The following is a 20,706-nucleotide window of genomic DNA, read 5'->3' on the forward strand; positions in this document are numbered from 1 at the left end:
AACTCCTTTACCCGCCTTTGCTCCATATACCTCAATACCCTAACCCAACAAAAATTTGTCAATCTCGGTCTTTTGGGGAGAGAGCTCCAGACTTCTACCACCCATTGTGTGGAAAATGTGCTTCTTGATTTCACTCCTGAACAGCCTAGCTCTAATTTTAATGTTATGCCTCCTTGTTCTGGGCTCTCCCACCAGAGGGAATAGTTTTTCTCTCTCTTCCCCTATCTGATCCTTTTAACATTTTACGGGTGAAGGGTTATTTTGATCCTGGGTGTTTTCCTTCCAATGATGTTACAATTTTGGTGTTCTGTGATTGGTTTATCAGAGCACTAAAAAAAACACTTGTGTGAACATATGGGTCATTTTTTCCCCGCTGTGAGAGACAAGGAGCGTATTGTGATTAAGCATTATTGCCTGACGTTAATGAAACTTTATTTAAACCTTATACAGTACTTGGATAAATTAACGGTTATGAAAGTTCATACAATAGAATGTTGAACCACGGTGGATTATCACTGGATTTACCTCCATGCAAGAGTCATAAAGACATGGTCATAGTCATAAGGAGGCCATTTGGCCCATCGAGTCCATGCCGGCTCTCTGTAGAGCAATCCAGTCAGTCCCATTCCCCCACTCTCCCCATAGCCCTGCAAGTTTATTTCCCTCGGGTGCCTATCCAGTCTCCCCTTGAAAACATTGAGTGTCTCCGCTTCCATCACCCTCGTTGGCAGCGAGTTCCAGGTCCTCACCACTCGCTGCGTTAAAAAAAAGTTCATCCTCATGTCCCACCTGTATCTCTTGCCCAAAGCCTTAAATCTGTGTCCCCTAATCTTTGTACCATCAGCTAGTGGGAACAGCCTTTCGCTGTCTACCTTATCCAAACTCGTCATAATCTTGTACACCTCTATCAAATCTCCCCTCAACCTCCTTTGCTCCAAAGAGAACAACTCCAGCTTCTCCAACCTAACCTTGTATTTAAAATCCCTCATCCCTGGAACCATTCTGGTAAATCTCCTCTGCACCCTCTGGAGGACCTTCACATCCTTCCTAAAGTGTGGTGACCAGAAAGGGACGCAATACTCTAGTTGTGGCCTAACCAGAGCTTTATAAAGGTTCAGCATAACTTCCCTGCTTTTGTACTCCATACCTCTATTTATGAAGCCCAAGATCCCATATGCTTTGTTAATTACTCTCTCAATATGTCCTGCCACCTTCAAAGATCTATGCACATGAACCCCAGGTCCCTCTGTCCCTGCGCACTCTTTAGAACTGTGCTGTTAAGTCTATACTGCCTCTCCCTATCCCTTCCGCTAAAATGAATCACCTCGCACTTCTCTATTAAATTCCATCTGCCCATTCTGCTAGCCTATCTATGTTCTGTTGCAGTCGATTGGTATCCTCCTCACTGTTGCCACACCTCCAAGTTTGGTATAATCGGCAAATTTTGAAAACTTACTCCCTTGTGGAACACCACTGTCTACCATTCTCCAGTCTGAAAAACAACCATTTACCACAACTCGCTGTTTTCTGTATTTAAGCCAATTTCTTATCCAAGCTGCCACTGACCCTCCTATTCCATGAGCCTCAATTTTGTTAACCAGCCTTTTATGTGGTACTTTGTCAAACGCTTTCTTAAAATCCATGTAGACAACATCCACTGCATTCCCTTCATCAACCTTCTCTGTTACTTCATCAAAAAATTCATTTAGATTAGTCAAACACGATCCGCCTTTTACAAATCCATGCTGGCTCTCCTTAATTAACTTAAACCTCTCCAAGTGCCCGTTAATTTTTTCCTTGATTATTGTTTCTAAAACTTTACCCACCACTGATGTTACTAGGATTGTTCTTGCACCCTTTCTTGAACAATGGTGTCACATTTGCCACTTTCCAATCCTCTAGCACCTCCCCCACATCTAGGGAAGATTGGAAAATTATGGCAAGCCCTTTCGCTATCTCCTCCCTCAATTCCCTTAGCAAGCTGGTATGCAAGCCATCTGGACCAGGCGACTTGTCCACCCTAAGCATACCCAGCCTTTCTAGTACATCCTGCCTATCAATTTTCACCCCTTCCATTGCTTCTACCTTTTCCACTTCTACTGATATTTTGTCAGCATCCACCTCCTTAGTAAACACCAATACAAAGTACTCATTGAATATTCTAGCCTTGCCCTGCGCCTCTAAGCATATATCACCTTCTTTGTCCCTAATAGGCCCCACCCCGCCTCTTACTACCCGCTTACTACTGTATTTACATGCCGGTAGAAGATTTTTGGGTTCCCTTTTATGTTAACTGCCATTCTATTCTCATTCTCTCTTTGCCAGTCTTATTTTCCTCTTCACTTCCCTTCTCAACTTATTGTATTTGGTCTGGTTCTCACTTTGAAGAATTCACCTGACATGTATCAAAAGCCCTCTCTTTTTTGTTTCATCATATTCTCTATCTCCCTTGTTATCCAAGGAGCCCTGGCTTTGGTTCCCCTACCTTTCCCTCTTGTTGGAATGTACCTGAAACATCTCGTCCTTAAAGATCACCCATTGCTCCGTTAGTTTTTCCTGTCAGTCTTTGGTTCCATTTTACCCTGGCTAGATCCCCTCTCATCCCATTGAAGTTAGCCCTCTTCCAGTTTAGAAGTTCCACTCTAGATTGTTCCTTGCTCCTCTCCATTGCTAATCTAAACCTTATGATGCGATGATCACTCGTACCCAAGTGTTCTCCCACAGACACTTGGCCCTCCTCATTCCCCAGCACCAGATCCAGCAATGCCTCCTTCCTAGTTGGGCCAAGAACATACTGGTCAAAGAAGTTCTCCTGAACACATTTCAGAAATTCCTCCCCCTCCTTTCCCTTTACCCCAGCATTATCCCAATCGATATTTGGGTAATTAAAGTCCCCCAATATCACCACTCTATAGCTCTTGCATATCTCTGCAATTTCCCTGCAGATTTACTCCTCTCTCTCTCTCTCACTATTTGGAGGCCTATAGAATACCCCCAATAGTGTGATCATACCCTTTTTGCTTCTCAACTCTAACCAAATGGATTCTGTCCTTGCCCCCTCAAGGGCATCCTCCCTTTCCAACACTACGATGTCTTCCCTAATCAGTACTGCCACCCCACCTCCCTTTTTTCCTTCCCTAACTTTTCTGAACACCTTGTATCCGTGCATATTAAGCGCCCAGTCCTCGCCATGTTTCCGTTATTGCCACTACATCATATTCCCACACGGTTAATTGTGCTTGTAGCTCACCAACTTTATTCACCACACTTTGTGCGTTTACGTACGTGCATTCCAAACCTGTCTTTGTATTCCTCGTAGTCCTTCTTGGTCTGCTCCTATCTAATATGGCACTACTTCCTCTCCAATTAAGTTGAATCTGTCTGTGCTATAGACAGTAAACATAAACACGTGCTGCTCCTTCATTGGACGATCAGGGACAATGAAAATATTCCCCTCAAGCTATTTTTAGCAGGCCTGAGCAATTCTACAAGAGTTCCATCTGGTTATCCAACACGGTCGAAATTATCTCTGTGTTTTGTGTTTTGTGTGTGTGCGTGTGTGTGTGCGTGTGTGTGTGCGTGTGTGTGTGTGTGCGTGTGTGTGTGCGTGTGTGTGTGCGTGTGTGTGTGCGTGTGTGTGTGCGTGTGTGTGTGCGTGTGTGTGTGCGTGTGTGTGTGTGTGCGTGTGTGTGTGCGTGTGTGTGTGCGTGTGTGTGTGCGTGTGTGTGTGCGTGTGTGTGTGCGTGTGTGTGTGCGTGTGTGTGTGTCTCGCTTTCAGTTAGATTTTGTGCTTGATCTCGCTCTGATATAACTCTGAAAGTTAACACTTTTTCCAGGGGTTCATCTGTCCAATCTGTATGCAATCGTATCTAACGCCAACTGAGCTGTATGAGCATGACCGGAACGAGCACACTGTGACAGACAGGGCGAAACAGGAGCAGCTTAATCCAGAAACAGCCGTTAGTGTGGGTTGCTTTTTGTTTGAATTCTCTCTGGGTGGGTGATGGTTTGTGAAGTGGTGGCGGGTTTTCTTTCTGACGTGAAAGTCGTCCTGCTTTTTTAAGTTTTTTGTTTTTCTGCAGTAAGGGGGGAAGCTGGCTTTTTCTCTGTGGTGGAGCACGCTTTATGCCAGCATGGCGGTATATTGCAAAATATCTCTCTCCTTCGCTGTTTGATAAGACCGTCGATTGGCTTAATAATTGGTGCAAGGGAAGGTGTCGCTGGGATTCTCAACCGAGGAACGTACCCTGCCGTAGTGTTTAATGCAACAGTAGGGCGCGGGCTGGTGCCCACAATTAACCACGTGGCAGCCCCTCCAATTTGGCCATCAGAGCGTTGCTAAATGGAAGCAGAAAGAATTGGTCCCCTTAGTGCACCTTCCACTTGGCAATGTAGTAGATCACGATGAGGATAGTTATAGACTTCAGGATGACACAGACAGGATGGTGAAATGGGCAGAAGCACGGCAGATGGCGTTCAATACGGTGAAGTGTGAAGTGATGCACTTTGGGAGGACAAATATGGAAAGACAGTGAACTGTAAATGGCACGATTCTGAAAAGTGTAGATGAGCAGAGAGACCTTGGTGTCCATGTACACAAATCCTTAAAGGTGGCAGGGCACGTTGATAAGGTGGTTAAAAAAGCATGTGGGTTACTTCGGTTTATAAAGAGGAATAGAATATAAAAACAAAGTGATCAGGCTGGAACTTTATAATTCACGGGTTAGGCCTCAGCTGGAGTATTGTGGACAATTCTGGGCCCCACACTTCACAAAGATGTCAAGGCCTTAGAGAGGGTAGAGAGGAGGTTTGCCAGGATGTTACCAGGGACTTCAGTTATGAGGCGAGGTTGGAAAAGTTCGGACTGTTCTCCTTGGAACAGAGAAGGTTAAGAGGTGACCTAATGGAGGTTTACAAGATGATGAGGGATTTTGATAGAGTAGATCGAGAAAAACTATTCCCTCTGGTGAGTGGGTCAATAACCAGAGGTCATAGATTTAAAATCATTGGTGAAAGATCTAGAGGGGAGATGAGGAGAAATTTTTTCACTCTGTTGTTGGGATCGGGATCGCTCGACCTGAACAGGTGGTGGAAGCTGATTCCATCAATAACTTTAAAAGGGAATTGGACGGTTCTGGAGGACGAGGAACTCACAGGGTTACGGACACAAAGCGGGGGGGTGGGACTGAGCACGATGGCTCTTTCAAAGAGCCAGGACGGGCCGAACGGCCTCCTGTGCTGGAAGTTTCTATGATTCCAGTGATGAGCTGAGGATTGGTGGAGGGAGGGATAGTCAGATCTAATTGAGGTGTTTAAGTTGATTTAAAGGATTTGATGAGGTGGAGGGGGGAGTCCAGAACAAGGGGGCAGAATCGTAAAATTAGAGCTAGGCCGATCAGGGGAGATGTCGGGGTAGTGGAAATCTGGAACACACTCCCCAAAAAAGCTGTTGGCCAATTGAAAATGTCAAAACTGAGATAGATAGATTTTTTGTTGGGCAAGTGTGGTCAAGGGTATGAATAAAAGGCGGGTTAAATGGAGTTGAAGTACAGGTCAGCCATGATCTAGTTGAATGGTAGAACAGGCTCGATGGGCTGAATGGCCTATTGCTGTTCCTATGTTCCGTCCTATAACGATTGATAAGACGCTGGTCACAAAATGGGTTCTGACATTATGCTGGAGCTACTGTTTAAACTGCACGTATGAATCTCATCCATAAGGGTATTGATTCAAAGGTTTTGCTTCCAATGTTTGACATCCATGCTTGTGTCAGTCGACTGTTCCGGCAGGTTTTGCTCAGCGGTGTTTGGGAACTGAAGGGGCAGTGAGATTAGCAATGTGAATCCTGATGTTCTCTATGGTGATAGTCCATTCACTTCCATGACATGTCATGTCCGTGTCAGCCGTGGCACTCTCTCGCCTCTGAGTCTGAAGGTGGTGGGTTCAAGCCCCACTCCAGAGACTTGAGCACATAATCCAGGCTGACGACCCAGTGCAGTGCTGAGGGAGTGCTGCACTGTCAGAGGTGCCGTCTTTCGGGTGAGACGTTAAACTGAGACTCTGTCTGTGTTCTCGGGTGGACGTAAAAGATCCTATGGCACTATTTCAAAGAAGAGTAGGGGTGTTTTCCCATTGTCCTGGCCAATATTTATCCCTCAACCAATATCACTAAAACACAGTCCTACATTACAACAGTGACTACACTTCAAAAGTACATCAGTGACTGTAAAGTGCTTTGGGATGTCCTGAGGTGGTGAAAGGCGCTACAGAAATGCAAGTCTTTTTCATTTTTATTTCTTTCAGGTAAAGTCCCATAAAAGTAAAAAGAGATTCCACTCCCATAGTACCTCTATCGGGTGTCCAATTTCTTAAAAGCTCTACATCTACGCTGAAGTATTTAGATGTACAGTGCAGGCAAACAGCAAGGTCCCATGAACAAACATCAGATGAATGTCCAATTCATTTGTTTTTTTTGGTTGTGTTGGTTGAGGGAGGTATGTTGGCCAGGACACGGAGAACTTCCTGCTGAGCTTTAGGGCCTTGGTTTAACATCTCCGCCAAAGTAAATTCCCATTTTGTTGGCAAAAGATCAGCCACACTCTGTAGCCAGAGGACCTAGATTGAAGGGAATTGGCAAACGAACCAGAGAGGAGATGATAAAACTTTTTTATGCAGTGATTTGTTATGATCAGGAATGCACTACCTGCAAGGTAACTTTATAGGTCACGGTAACTTTCAAAAAGGAATTGGATGTGTACTTGAAAAGGAACATTTTCAGGGCTATGGGGAAGAGTGGGACTAATTGGATAGTTCTTTCAAAGAGCTGGCACAGACACAATGGTCTCCTTCTGTGCTGTAAGATTCTGTGTATACCATTGCCACCTCCAGCAGCAGGCCATTGCATTGCACTGGAGTATCGGCCTAGTTTATGTTCTGGAGTGGATTTTGATAACTTATAGCGCCTTTAATGTAGTAAATCGTCCCAAGGAGCTTCACCGGAGCGTTATCAAACAAATTTTGACACTGAGCCATATAAGGAGCTATTAGGACAGGTGAGGTAGGTTTTAAGGAGGGTTTTAAAGGAGGAGAGAGGTGGAGAGGTTTAGGGAGGGAATTCCAGAGCTTGGGGCCAAGGCAGCTGAAGGCACGGCCGCCAATGGTGGAGCGATTAAAATCGGGGATGCTCAAGAGGCCAGAATTGGAGGAGCGCAGATATCTTGTCAGGTTTTAGGTCTAGAGATGGGGAGGGGCGAGGCCGTGGAGGGATTTGAAACAATGAATGAGAATTTTAAAATCGAGGCAATGCCGATTGTAGGTCATGTGGGTGATGGGTGAACGGGACTTGGTGCAATTTAGGACACGGGGCAGCAGAGTTTTGGATGACCTCAAGTTTATGGAGGGTGAATGATGGAAGGCCGGACAGGAGTGTGTTGGAATAGTCAAGTCTGGAGGTAACAAAGGAATGGGTGAGGATTTCAGCAGCTGATGAGCTGAGGCAGGGGAGGAGTTGGGCGATGTTACGGAGGTGGAAGTAGGTGGTTTTGGTGATGGATTAGATATGTGGTTGGAAGCTCATCTCGGGGCCAAATACGAAACCAAGCCTCACAGTTGCCAGGGAGAGGGATGGAGTTTGTGACGGGGACCAAAGACAATGGCTTCGGTCTTCCCAATATTTAGTTGGAAGAAATTTCTGCCCCACTAGGACTGGCTGTCAGGCAAGCAGTGTGATAATTTAGAGACTGTGGAGGGGTCAAGAGAGGTGGTGGTGAGGTAGAGCGGGGTGTCGTCAACGTACATGTGGAACCTGATGTGTTTTCGGATGATGTCACCGAGGAGCAGCATGTCGATGAGAAATAGAAGGGGACCAAGGATAGATCCTTGGGGGACTCCAGAGATAACGATGTGGGAGCGGGAAGAGAAGTCCTTGCAGGTGATTTTCTGGCTACGACTGGATAGATAAGAATGGAACCAGGTGAGTGCAGTCCCACCCAGCTGGACAACAGAGGAGAGGCACTGGAGGAGGATGGCATGGTCAGCTTTGTCAAAGGCTGCAGACAGGTCGAGGAGGGACAGCTTACCACAGTCACCTCGGATGTCATTCGTGACTTTAATAAGGGTTGTTTCAGTATTGTGGCTCCTGATTTGGAGGGATTCAAACATGGAGTTCTGGGAAAGGTGGGCATGGATTTGGGATACATTCAAGGACTTTGGAGAGAAAAGGGAGGTTGGAGATGGGGTGGTAGTTTGCAAGGACAGAGGGGAGAAGGGTGATGACTGCACATTCGAAGGGGGACAGTACCTGAGGAGAGGGAACCGTTAACAATATCAACTAACATGGGGGGCAGGAAGGGAAGTTGGGTGGTCAGCAGTTTAGTGGGAATATGGTCGAGGGAGTAGAAGGTGGATCTTGTGGAAAGGGTGAGCTCAGAGGGCATGAGTGGGGATAGGTGAGAAACTAGAGAAAGATGCGAGTTCAGGGAGGAACCTTAGGGGAACTTTGGTCCGGTGAGCTCGGGGAAGGGAGGGAAGCAGCAGAGGCAGCTGATCGGATGGTCACTATCTTAGTGACAAAGAAGTCCATGTATTCCTCACACTTCATGTTGGAGGTGAGGGTGGAGGAGGCAGGGGCGAGGGGTTTAAGATGATGGTTTGCAGTAGATAAAAGGAGCCAGGGTCTATCATTGCATTCCAGAATGATCCTGCAATAGTGAGCAGTATTGGCAGACGAGAGCAGGGCCCGATAATGCTCTATGTGGTCCAGCCAGATCTGGCGGTGAATGGCTAAACCAGTTGTCCGTCATAAACGTTCAAATCTGCGTCCCTTGGACTTGAGGGAGCGGAGATGAGGGCTGTACCAGGAGGAATGGCGAGGGTGAGAGAGAGTAATGGTTTTAATGAGGATAAGGGCATCAAAGGTGGTAGTGAGGGTGTGGTTGAGCAGATCGGTAGCTGCAGAAATGTCATGGTGAATGGAGGGCCAAAGGCTCGACGGTTTGGAACTTGGAACGTGCCATTGTAAGTGACTTGGGGGAGATTTTTTTTCCAGGGTTGGACATGGAAGGAAGTATGGATGTGGGTGGAGAGCGATACGAGGAAGTGGTCAGAGATGGCTTTATCTGTGATTGACACGATGGGAATAGTGAGGCCACGTGAGCGGGTGAGGTCGAGGGATGGCCGTGACTGTGAGTAGGGGAGTTTATTTGGAGGGAGAGATTAAGGGCGGATAGGAGGGCAGTGAATTCTGAGGAGAGGGGGCATGACGAGTGGAGGTTGAAATCGCCGAGGATGAGTAGTTGCTCGGTGCAGAGGCTGAGGAAAGCAGTGAAGATATCTCCGTCTTATGACCCCCAAGCTTTGAAGCTCTAAGTATGAAGAAAATTGACTTGATGTGCCTGTGTGGGGGAAAATGCCACACATACTTCAAATGATGATGTAAAAACCCACTACAACAGCCATTGAAAATCCATCTGCTGTCAGTCTCGATTGGTAAAACTAGATAGAAGGCAGAATTCTGGTTGCCTCTGCCCTCCGTTGAGAAGAATTGGTGTGTTTACCAATTCGTGGTGTGTGACATAAGTTCCATTTTTTTCGAGTCTTTGTTCCTTTATCCGAAAACACATTGTTCCTGTCAGCAGGGGAACTCCAGCCATCTGTCTTGCCAAAAATGTACATCAATTCATAAATCTGAAAGTGTTGACATCCTCTCTTTGTAGCAGTGGTTGTTGGGTTCGAAGTTCGTCCAAACGATGTCCGGTCAGAGAGCTGGCCGTCATATTTATTGTTAAGTATTTAGTGAAGGAATGGTTTCATGTAATGGAGACTTTTTTTGAATTTGTGTCGCGCTATTTTAATTACTGTGCCATTGCCTATAGAGGCACTGGAGAAGGTGCAAAAAAGATTGCCAAGGATGATACCAGAACTGAGAGGCTACAACTGTCAGGAATTTGCTCAACAGGCTGGAGCTCTCTTCTCTAGAAAAGAGAAGGCTGAGAGGCGGCCTAACAGAGGCATTTAAAATTATGAAGGGATTTGATAAGGTAAATATAGAGAAGCTGCTTCCACTTGTGAGAGTCCAAAATTAAGGGTCATCAATATAAGCTAGTCACTAAAAAATCCAATAGGGAATTTTGGAGAAAACTTTACTCAGAGTGGTGAGAATGTGGAACTTACGACCACGGAGTAGTTGAGGCGAAGAGCATAGATGCATTTGAGGGGAAGCTAGATAAACACGAGGGAGAAAGGAATAGGATGGGTGTGCTGATGGGGTGAGATGTAGTAGGACGGGAGGAGGCTCGTGTGGAGCAGAAACACCAACACACACCAGATGGGCCGAATGGCCTGTTTCTTTAATCTCTGGTATTCTGTATGCAAGCCTCTGCCCTGCTGCACTGCCCGCCAGTGTACCAGGTAGGCTGTGCCAATGGGGGTATACTCCACTTCGCACTTTGTAAATCAGACTCTCGACTCCCCTTCCAGCCAACAGGTTGCTTTTGAAATTGGGTGCTCTTGGAGTCGCCCACATCTGAGAGCTGGATTGTTCCCTCAACAACTTAAAACGACTGCGTGGATTTTCACCAAACTTCAGCCATCTCCACAACTTCTATTTTCGTGGATAAACTGCTATGTCCCGGACCATCAGTGGCTTTAATACTTCCTCCTTGTAACCTTTTGACTCTTAGATTTTCACAATCTTTTATGGAGCAGAAACAGAAAACGTTTTTTTTTCCCCTTTTGAAGATGAATAAAATGCATTGTGAGATTGTGACAAACGCAAAGCGTATTTTTGACCATAAAAGACTCCTTGTTCTCTCCCTCCACCACCCCATATCACAGTCTCTACTTCAACGAGCTGACCCTAAAAAGCTCTGATTCGAACATTGTTGTCTGTTGGGCTGCTGAGGTGCTGGGAGGAGGTTGGGCAGTTTTTGGATCCCTCGGTGGCTTTGAGCGACACTGCCAAACCTTGAGAGTGCAACAGGGTGGTGCTGCTCGGTGTGGCTGCTCCAGTTTCTTTTGTGGCACGTAATGGAACACTAAATGGCGGCATTATCCCTGTTTGAGTGGATGCAATGGAAGAGTGAAGATTAGTGACCTGAATATTGAACCTAAACGGGGGCGGCAGTAATTTGAGTGATCGGAGAATTAACGGTGCAAGGAATAAATCAGACCCCTCCCCCTCCGCCCCCCCCCCCCCCCCACTCCGCATAGTGAACAGCACAGATTTAATCGAGCGTGGAAATACCCAAGTCAGATGGAGAAGATTGCAACACTTAAGTGTGTTTCACAACTCTTATGGTCAGTATGGAAGAGAACTCAATAATGTGTGGTAACATTGGACCATCTCGCCAGCGTTCATCAGTTAAGACTTTTTTGAAGCTCTTGGTAGTTTTGGAGTTCGTGTCTTTTATTAACTACAGTGGGGGCAGATATTTAGACTGCTGGTAATTTTGCCATCCGTTTGCAATATCTACACAACTCTGATGACCGCCAGCAATGAACTAGAAACAGCAATGTAGACCGTTACTAGGGAATGGGTCCACTTAACCTAAATAGGTCAGCCATATTCTGACATTTTAAAAGCCTTACGACAGCAGCACTCGTAAGTTGTGGTTTGTCTGGTTTCATTACCACTGATGGGTTGCTTGAAGTTTTCCAGCTAGTTTTTTTTTTTTGCTGCCTGTTGTGTTGTGAGAGGAGGGACAGGAAATGAAAGCACCTCGGAGCAGACATAGGAACAGGAGTAGGCCATTCATTCAGCCCCTCGAGTCTGATCTACAAGACCAACAGGTTATGTCGATTTGAAAGGCTATGCAGGTGTCTGACTAATTATTTTGAGCTCTGTATAAGGAAGCTTAGGCTCATGAGGGGGGGGGGAAGTCATGTAAAATGCTGGATCAGTGATTCCAAATCTTGTGTCTGTGGCCAGAAAACTCTCAACTGCAGCTAACGTTCCCTGTGTTTCGAGGAACGGTGAGGAGAATGCAGCGACGTTGTTCATGGCAGACCTGTCCTTCTGCCTGCATTCAGGACTGTTCAGAAGCTTGGCTGATTCATTGTTTTAGGGGGGTTCTCCTCCCTCCATTACTGTTGGAGGATGTAGTGGTGTGGGTTCGGAAAGACAGATTTGGACAGGATCACCGATTGCAGCTAGAAAGCATCAGTTTCGTGTGAAGTGTTTATCAAAAAGGCAATTTAAAAAAAAAAAAAAAAAAAAAAAAACTTTTGTGGATCTGCCAGATATTGGAGGACAAGTTAGTCCACGTTTTACAGGTCGGTGGTGAGGCTAGTTCTGGAGTATGGCACACGGCTTTGGTCACCCTACCTCAAAGAATATACAATAAACAAATGTAACTGCTATTTAAGAAAGGAGGGAGAGAGAAAACGGGGAACTACAGACCTGTTAGCCTCACATCAGTAGTTGGGGAAAATGCTGGAGTCTATTATAAAGGATGCAATAACTGGGCACTTAGAAACTAATAGTAAGATTGGGCAGAGTCAACATGGATTTATGAAAGGGAAATCCTGTTTGACAAACCTATTGGAGTTCTTTGAGGATGTAACTAGGGGAGTAGACAAAGGGGAACCGGTAGATGTGGTGTATTTGGATTTTCAGAAGGCCTTCGATAAGGTCCCACACAAGAGGTTGGTGAACAAAATTAGGACACATGGAATTGGGGGTAATATACCAGCATAGATTGAGAATTGGTTAACAGACAGAAAACAAAGAGTAGGGATAAACGGGTCTTTTTCAGGATGGCAGGCTGTGACTAGTGGGGTACCGTAAGGATCAGTGCCTGGGCCCCAGCTATTTACAATCTATATCAATGATTTGGATGAGGGGACTTGCTGATGATACAACGCTAGGTGGCAGTGTCAAGTTGTGAAGAGGCTTCAAGGGGATCCCGACAGGCTCAGTGAGTGGGCGAGAACATGGCAGATGGAATATAATGTGGATAAATGTGAAGTTATCCACTTTGGTAGAAAAAACAAAGGCAGAGTATTTCCTAAATGGTGAAAGATTGGGGAATGCAGATGCTCAAAGGGACCTGGGTGTCCTTGTACATGAGTCACTGAAAGTGAATGTGCAGGTGCAGCAAGCCATTAGGAAGGCAAATGGTATGCTGGCCTTCATTACAAGAGGATTTGAGTACAGGAGTGAAGAAGTCTTACTCCAATTATATAGGGCCTTGGTGAGATCGCACCTGGAGTACGGTGTACAATTTTGGTCTCCTTACCTAAGGAAGGATATACTTGCCAACAAAGGTTCACGAGATTGATTCCTGGGATGGTGGGACAGTCGTATGAGAAGAGATTGAGTAAACTAGGCCCGTATTCTCTTGAATTCAGAAGAATGAGAGGGGATCTCAGTGAAGCATACAAAATGATTACAGGGCTTGATGGGATGGATGCTGGGAGAATGTTTCCCTTGGCTGGGGAGTCTAGAACCAGGGGCCACGGCCTCAGGATAAAGGGTAGGCCATTCAGGACTGAGATGAGAAGAAATTTCTTCACACAGAGGGTGGTGTAGCTTTGGAATTCTCTACCCCAGAGGGCTGTGGAGGCTCAGTCATTGGGTATATTCAAAACAGAAGTCGATAGATTTCTGACTAGTAAGGGCATCAAGGGATATGGTGATAGGGCCGGTGAATGGCGTTGAGGCAGAAGATCAGCCATGATCTCATTGAATGGCGGAGCAGGCTCGAAGGGCCCAATGGCCTACTCCTGCTCCTATTTCTTATGTTCTTGTGTGTGAGAAAGGGAGCAATCAAGTGCCCTGTTCCATATCGTCAAATATTCTGCATAGGGGTCCCAGACAGACTCTCTACACCTTTGGTCACTCTGTTTGAGGCAAAGCTTTTGCCCTTGATCGTCACCCTCTGTCTCTTGTTTCTCCCCAGTTGTGAATCTGTATGGTCAATTTGCAATCCGTTCGAAGTATCTTGGTCTTCCCTACTAGCCTCACATGAGGAACTTTGCTGCTTGAAAATCCAGGTAAACTACGGTTATGCTTTGGGCTTTTGTCCAATGCCTTTACCTTGCATTCACAGATAAATGGCAGTTTCCATTAGCAACCAGTTCCATGAGCTGATACTTGTGAGTGGAATAGATTGCAAATGAGTACCCTTTTATTGTGGAATAATGGACTGAAGACCACCAGTGCCCACTCTGTTGTCCACTCAAAAAGGTGGTAAGTACTATACTGCTAGACTGTTTTCTTCAGGCTAAAACTATTCAATCAAATTTATTTACAAAGACAATTGCACAGTAGCCAAAAAATAGAGCAAGAACCTAACGGGACAATACTTGACTTAGACCAGACGTGAACTTTCTTTAATTCACTCGCGGGATGTGGGCGTCACTAGCAAGGCTGCCATTTATTGCCCAGCCCTTGTTGCCGTTGAAGGTGGTAGTGGACTGCCACCTTGAACCGCTGGGTAGCGGTTTGACATAACTGAGTGGCTTGCTAGGCTGTTCAGAAAGCGGTTAAGAGTCGACCATTGGTCTAAAGTAAGAAAGAGTCATAATTCTTGGTTCTTGTCCGTAACACTTGACTGAGTGTCTGATGAAACGTAACATTGACAGTGACACCACAGCACCCTTCTTGATTTGACTCGTGGAATAGACGGTTGAAATCAGAGAATTGAGGACTCCAGCACTGCTGTCTCTACATCCTAGGGTACTTGAGGAAGTGGCCCTAGCAATAGTAGATGCATTGCTGGTCATCTTCCAAAATTCTGTAGACTCTGGAACAGTTCCCATGGATTGAAGGGTAGCTAATGTTACCCCACCATCAAAAAAGGTGGTAGAGAGAAAACGGGGAATTATAGACCGGTAAGCCTGACATCGGTAGTGGGGAAAATGCTAGAGTCCATTATAAAAGGTGTAATAGCAGAGCACTTGGAAAACAGTGACCGGATCGGAAAAAGTCAACATGGATTTACAAAAGGTAAATCGTGCTTGACTAATCTGGAATTTTTTGAGGATGTAACTGGTAGAATAGATAAGGGAGAACCAGTGGATGTGGTGTATTTGGACTTTCAGAAGGCTTTCGATAAGGTCCCGCATTAGCGTGTAAAGTTAAAGCACGTGGGATTGGGGGTAAGGTACTGACTTGGATAGAGAACTGGTTGGCAGATAGGAAGCAAAGAGTTGGAATAAACGGGTCTTTTTCTGAGTGGCAGGCAGTGACTAGTGGGGTACCGCAGGGATCGGTGCTAGGATCCCAGCTATTCACAATTTATATTAATGATCTAGACAAGGGAACTAGATGTAATATCTCCAAGTTTGCAGACGACACAAAGCTGGGTGGGCGTATGTGCTGTGAGGAGGATGCCGAGAAACTCCAGTATGATTTGGACAGGTTGGGTGATATGGCAGATGCAGTATAATGTGGATAAATGCGAGGTTATCCACTTTGGTGGCAAAAACAGGAAGGCGGATTATTATCTGAACGGCAATAGATTGAGAGAAGGGGAAGTGCAACGAGACCTGGGTGTCCTTGTGCACCAGTCGTTGAAGGTAAGCATGCAGGTGCAGTAAGCGGTTAAGAAGGCAAATGGTATGTTGGCTTTCATAGCAAGAGGATTCGAGTACAGGAGCAAGGATGTCTTGCTGCAGTTGTACAGGGCCTTGGTGAGACCACACCTTGAGTATTGTGTGCAGTTTTGGTCGCCTTATCTGAGGAAGGATGTTCTTGCCATGGAGGGAGTGCAGCGAAGATTCACCAGACTGATACCTGGGATGGCAGGAATGACGTATGAGGAGAGATTGGGTCGATTGGGCTTATATTTGCTGGCGTTTAGAAGAATGAGAGGGGATCTCATTGAAACTTATAAAATTCTAAAAGGACTAGACAGACTAGATGCAGGAAGGATGTTCCCGATGGCGGGGAAGTCCAGAACCAGGGGTCACAGTCTAAAGATAAGAGGTAAACCATTTAGGACAGAGATGAGGTGAACCTGTGGAATTCTCAACCACAGAAGGCAGTTGAGGCCAATTAATTAAATATATTCAAGAAGGAGTTAGATATATTTCTTAAGGCTAAAGGGATATGGGGAGAAAGCAGGGACAGGGTACTGAATTTGGATGATCAGCCATTATCTTATTAAATGGCGGAGCAGGCTCGATGGGCCGAATGGCCTACTCCTCCTATCTTCTATGTTTCTGCCTCATTTCTCTCTCGATGTTGGAAGCGGGCTCGTTTGAAGATTATATCGGACTTTTCAATGTTAAGGGAATTAAGAAAGATATTAACCATTTTTACCACTTTGAGGTGTGAACTCCTGGACTGCTAATTCTGCTATCTGATCATAACGGAAACCATCATTAATGTCCTTTTCGAGTCTGATGATTAAAAATACCCATTAACGGGCTCCTAATTCAATTATCCCCTTTAAGAACATAAGAATTAGGAGCAGGAGTAGGCCATACGGCCCCTCGAGCCTGCTCCACCATTCAGTAAGATCATGGCTGATCTTCGACCTCAACTCCACTTTCCCGCCCGACCTCCATATCCCTTAGTATCCAAAAATCTATCTATCTCAGCCTTGAATATACTCAACGACTGAGCCTCCAAAGCCCTCTGGGGTAGAGAATGCCAAAGATTTGCAACCCTCTGAGTGAAGAAATTTCTCCTCATCTCTGTCCTAAAATGGCCGAGTCCTTATCCTGAGACCATGACCCCTCGTTCTAGACTCTCCAGCCAGGAGAAACTGCCTCAGCATCTCCCCTGTCAAGCCTTCTAAGACTCTTGCATGTTTCAATGAGATCACCTCTCATTCTTCTAAACTCGAGAGAGAATAGTCCCATTCTACCCTCCTGGCTAGAGAATAATAAATTACATTTGGGGAGGAACTCCAAAAATATACACAGAACATGTCAGTGATTGACAGCCCCACACAGAGAGGCACAAGTATGTCTTCGATGGAAAACTAAAATTTGAGACTGATGCAACAAAGGGTGCTTAAAGTGTAGTTGCTGTATTGCGTATCAAACTATCTGCATGCTCTCCTGTAGACAGCTGTTCGGAAATAGAAACTGGATAGTCTTTGGATGGTTTTGTGTATGGACTATATATATCCTGGTCACAGTCAGAAAATGTAAGAGCCAATTTTTAATTTGAGTCTAAAATTCTATTCAGAAAAGTAGCACATTGAGGTTTTCTCTGACATAACTACATCTATTAGATTTAACCTTGTTCACTCGCTGAGATAATTGCTCAAGGTTTGTAAAGCTTTGCCTATTGATTATAAAGCTAAGGCTGACTGCTCTATGATAACCGTGTACCTCAGATGTTCAATGGTAACATCCTGCAGAATGTCCACGAGAATGCCCCCCCCCCCCCCCCCAAAATAACTGGACTGTAATTATTAGAAGCTACAATTGCTGTCTTCAAAGACCCAGTTTATAGGAGCTCCTGAAAAAAGTCAATCAAAAACAAGCTCTGTAGAGAAGAGGGATTGACCGTGTTGCTTGATCCTTATTTTCAGGGTAGGTAGGAAAGGAGATGAATGTTCTTTGAGGTGTTGGATCCACATCCTCGTACCATTCAGTGGCTGAATTGCTGCTACTTTTCCCCTCTGTACCCTTCCATGGGGCATTGAACATCTTGTTAATTGCAATTCTTCACTCAACTTGTCTGGATCTCCCATAAGCCAACTTGGAGGGAATCCATGCTCGGTCAATTATTCATGGACTCTGGGTGTAATGAGCTTGATGGGCCCAGTGGCCTCCTTGCACTTTCTATAATGAGTCTTGACTTCAGTACCGTGGGATATGAAGAGAATGGAGTGTTCGGAGTTTCGGAGGAAAGTTCAGAAGAGCAGTGACATTGATGGTGACAGAGAAAGGCTTTAATTGGGTAAGCGAAAGGTTAGAGATGAGAGAAGGCTTGGTTATCAGGCTAGCTTTTTTAGTTCTGATGAAGGGTCCCAGATCTGAAACGTTAACTCTGTTTCTCTCTCCACGGATGCTGCCTGGCCTGAGTATTTCCAGCATTTTCTGTTATTTCAGATTTCCAGCATCCGCAGTATTTTGCAATTATATAGCTTTTTTAGTTGTAGACTGTCCAGAAATGGGTGACCAGTGTTGGAAGAGCCTCCCTAGATTAGGAGCAGTATTCAAGTCTTGCACAGAGTTGGGCTTCACACAGAGTTGTATTGTTAAGGGAAGAAGAAATGTTTGGCAAGGTATAGGAAACAGTTTGTAGGAAGCAGCTTTAGCAATGGAGAATACGTGGGGAATCCACAAGGTCAGAGAAGATTGTAAGGCCACGAATGTAGATGCATGTAGAAAGACTTGAGCCAGAATTCATCGAAGATGGCAACGACGAGTTAGGCTTACGAGAGACCTGCATAAACTGTGACGCTTTCCATTGTCCTGTTGAGGGGCATGAGGAGATCAAGAGGTAGTGATTCTGCCATTGCATGATCAGAGGATTGAGAGGGCTGTGAGCATTGCATTAGCATTAAGATCAGAGGCAATCAATTGCAAAAGAGTGGAGAGGATTTTTAATGAGTGAGCAGGAGAGAGTGTAGTGGGAAAGGCCTGAGTTAACAAAAAGTCAGATGATAATCTATTATCTGCACAGAGTTATTTGAGAGGGACTTGGAGACCTGTGAACAGTATTGGTGAGAGGCCATTTGATAGTAAAATGTTATGAAGTGTATGTGCCCGGGGGCATTGCCACAGGCTTCCCAGATGTCCAAGACACTGAGGTATGATTCAGCAGTGTGTTCAGGAGCAGAGTACTGGAGAGGTATAGTGTAGGCAACGGTCTGTAGTGGACTGGGTGTGCTGAAACCTGCACTAGTCAGCATGTCTTGCTCCAGGACTTCAGTGTTGGATAACAGCAACTTCTAATACTTTAGAAAGAAGTGACAGAAGGGGAATTGGCTGCTATTTTGAAAGGCAAGAGGGATCACCTTTCTTAAGGGTAAGATGGTGTGAAGAAATTTCCGAAGAGGAAGACAATTGGGCAAGGAGTAGAAGAGATTGTACAAAGAGGGGTTAAATTTAGAGGCACATATCTTGAGAAGGGAGGGATGCCATCAGGACTGGAGTTCTTACTGGAGTCCCTGTCTCTAATCTCCTCTAACCCTACAAACCTCACAGATCTCTGCACTCCTCCAATTCTGACCTCTTGCGCGTCCTCGATTTCCTTTGTTCCACCATTGGTGGCCGTGCCTTCAATTGCCGAGGCCCTAAACTCTGGTATTCCCTCTCTGAACCACTCCAGCCCTCGCTTTTTAAGATGCTCCTTAAAATCTACCTCTTTGGCCAAGCTTTTGGTCGCCTGTCCTAATATCTCTTCGTGGCTCGGTATCAAATTTCGTTTGATAATGCTCCCGTGAGCACCTTGAGATGTTTTACCATGTTAAAGAGAGAGTGAGTTGCATTTGTATAGCGCCTCTCGGGACCTTCCAAAGCGCTTTACAGCCAATGAAGTACTTTTCGAGTGGTCACTGTTGTAATGTAGGAAATACGGCAGCCAATTTGCGCACAGCAAGACCCCACAAACAGCGTTGTGATAATGACCAGATAATCTGTTTTATTGATGTTGGTTGAGGGATAAGTGTTGGCCAGGACACCGGGGAGAACCCCCCTGCTCCTCTTCGAAATAGTGCCATGGGATCTTTTACCTAAGAGGGAAGACATGGCCTCTGATTAACGTCTCATTTGAAAGGTGCTATATAAATGCAAGTTGTTGTTGTTGGAAACCGGAGCGTCCAGCATATGCTAAATAAGTGGGGGGAGGGTCCCGGTGGAGAGAAATCTAGAATGCTAAAGAGAAAAGACAAGGAAGCAGTGCAGGAAAGTGATTGGGGTAAGGATAACCAGATTGAGCCAGGAAGGGTCAGAGCGTACAAACAAAAGAGTGCGCTAACAAATAGGGTCCGGGTAAGAAAAAATGGTAAGACAAATAGGGCCATAGTACAAAAAGCTGTTAAGATGTCAAAAAGACATCTGTATCTGAATGCACGAAGTATCTGTAATAAGGTAGATGAATTAACAGCGCAAATAGATGTAAACGGATACGATATAATTGCAATTACGGAGACATGGCTGCAGGGTGATCAAGGCTGGGAGCTGAATATCCAAGGATATTCAATATTTACGAAGGACCGGCAAAAAAGAAAAGGAGGTGGGGTGGCATTGTTAGTAAAGGATGAAATCAGGGCAATAGTGAGAAAGGATATTGGCTCAGAAAATAAAGATGTAGAATCAGTCTGGGTGGAGCTAAGAAGCACCAAGGGACAGAAAACATTGGTGGGAGTTGTATATAGGCTGCCAAACAGTAGTGGTAATGTAGGGGATGGCATCAAACAGGAAATTAGAGATGCATGTAACAAGGGTACTACAGTAATCATGGGTGATTTTAATCTACATATAGACTGGCCAAACCAAATTAGCAATAATACTGTGGAGGATGAATTCCTGGAGTGTGTACGAGATGGTTTTTTAGACCAGTACGTTGAGTCAACTAGGGAGCAAGCAATCCTAGATTGGGTATTGCGCAATGAGAAGGGGTTAATTAATCTTGTTGTGCGGGGTCCTTTAGGGAAGAGTGACCATAACATGATAGAATTCTTCATTAAAATGGAAAGTGAAGAAGTCCAATCTGAAACTAGGGTCCTAAATCTAAGCAAAGGAAACTACGATGGTATGAGGAGTGAGTTGGCTATGATAGATTGGGGAGCTTCATTA

At 45.3% G+C, this 20,706-nt stretch overlaps 1 protein-coding gene across 4 annotated transcripts in view; it reads left to right on the forward strand.

Moving 5' to 3' along the window:
• The window catches only part of LOC147105504 (early endosome antigen 1-like), an 84,989-nt gene that overhangs the window by 24,877 nt on the left and 39,406 nt on the right, over positions 1 to 20,706 (forward strand). The window contains exon 3 of one of the 4 annotated variants that reach the window (XM_086009920.1): positions 3,837 to 3,959. The exons of 1 other annotated variant lie outside the window; for it this stretch is intronic. In XM_086009920.1, the coding sequence (XP_085866046.1) occupies positions 3,837 to 3,959 (123 nt within the window). Of the gene's footprint in view, positions 1 to 3,836; positions 3,966 to 13,898; positions 13,993 to 20,706 lie in introns of all 4 variants that reach the window. 2 more of the 4 variants (XM_086009922.1, XM_086009919.1) reach the window with 2 other exon arrangements.

Source organism: Somniosus microcephalus, chromosome 17 (assembly GCF_052327205.1).
Source record: "Somniosus microcephalus isolate GS21.2 chromosome 17, FLI_Smic_1.0, whole genome shotgun sequence".
NCBI classification, from domain to species: Eukaryota; Metazoa; Chordata; class Chondrichthyes; order Squaliformes; family Somniosidae; genus Somniosus; species Somniosus microcephalus.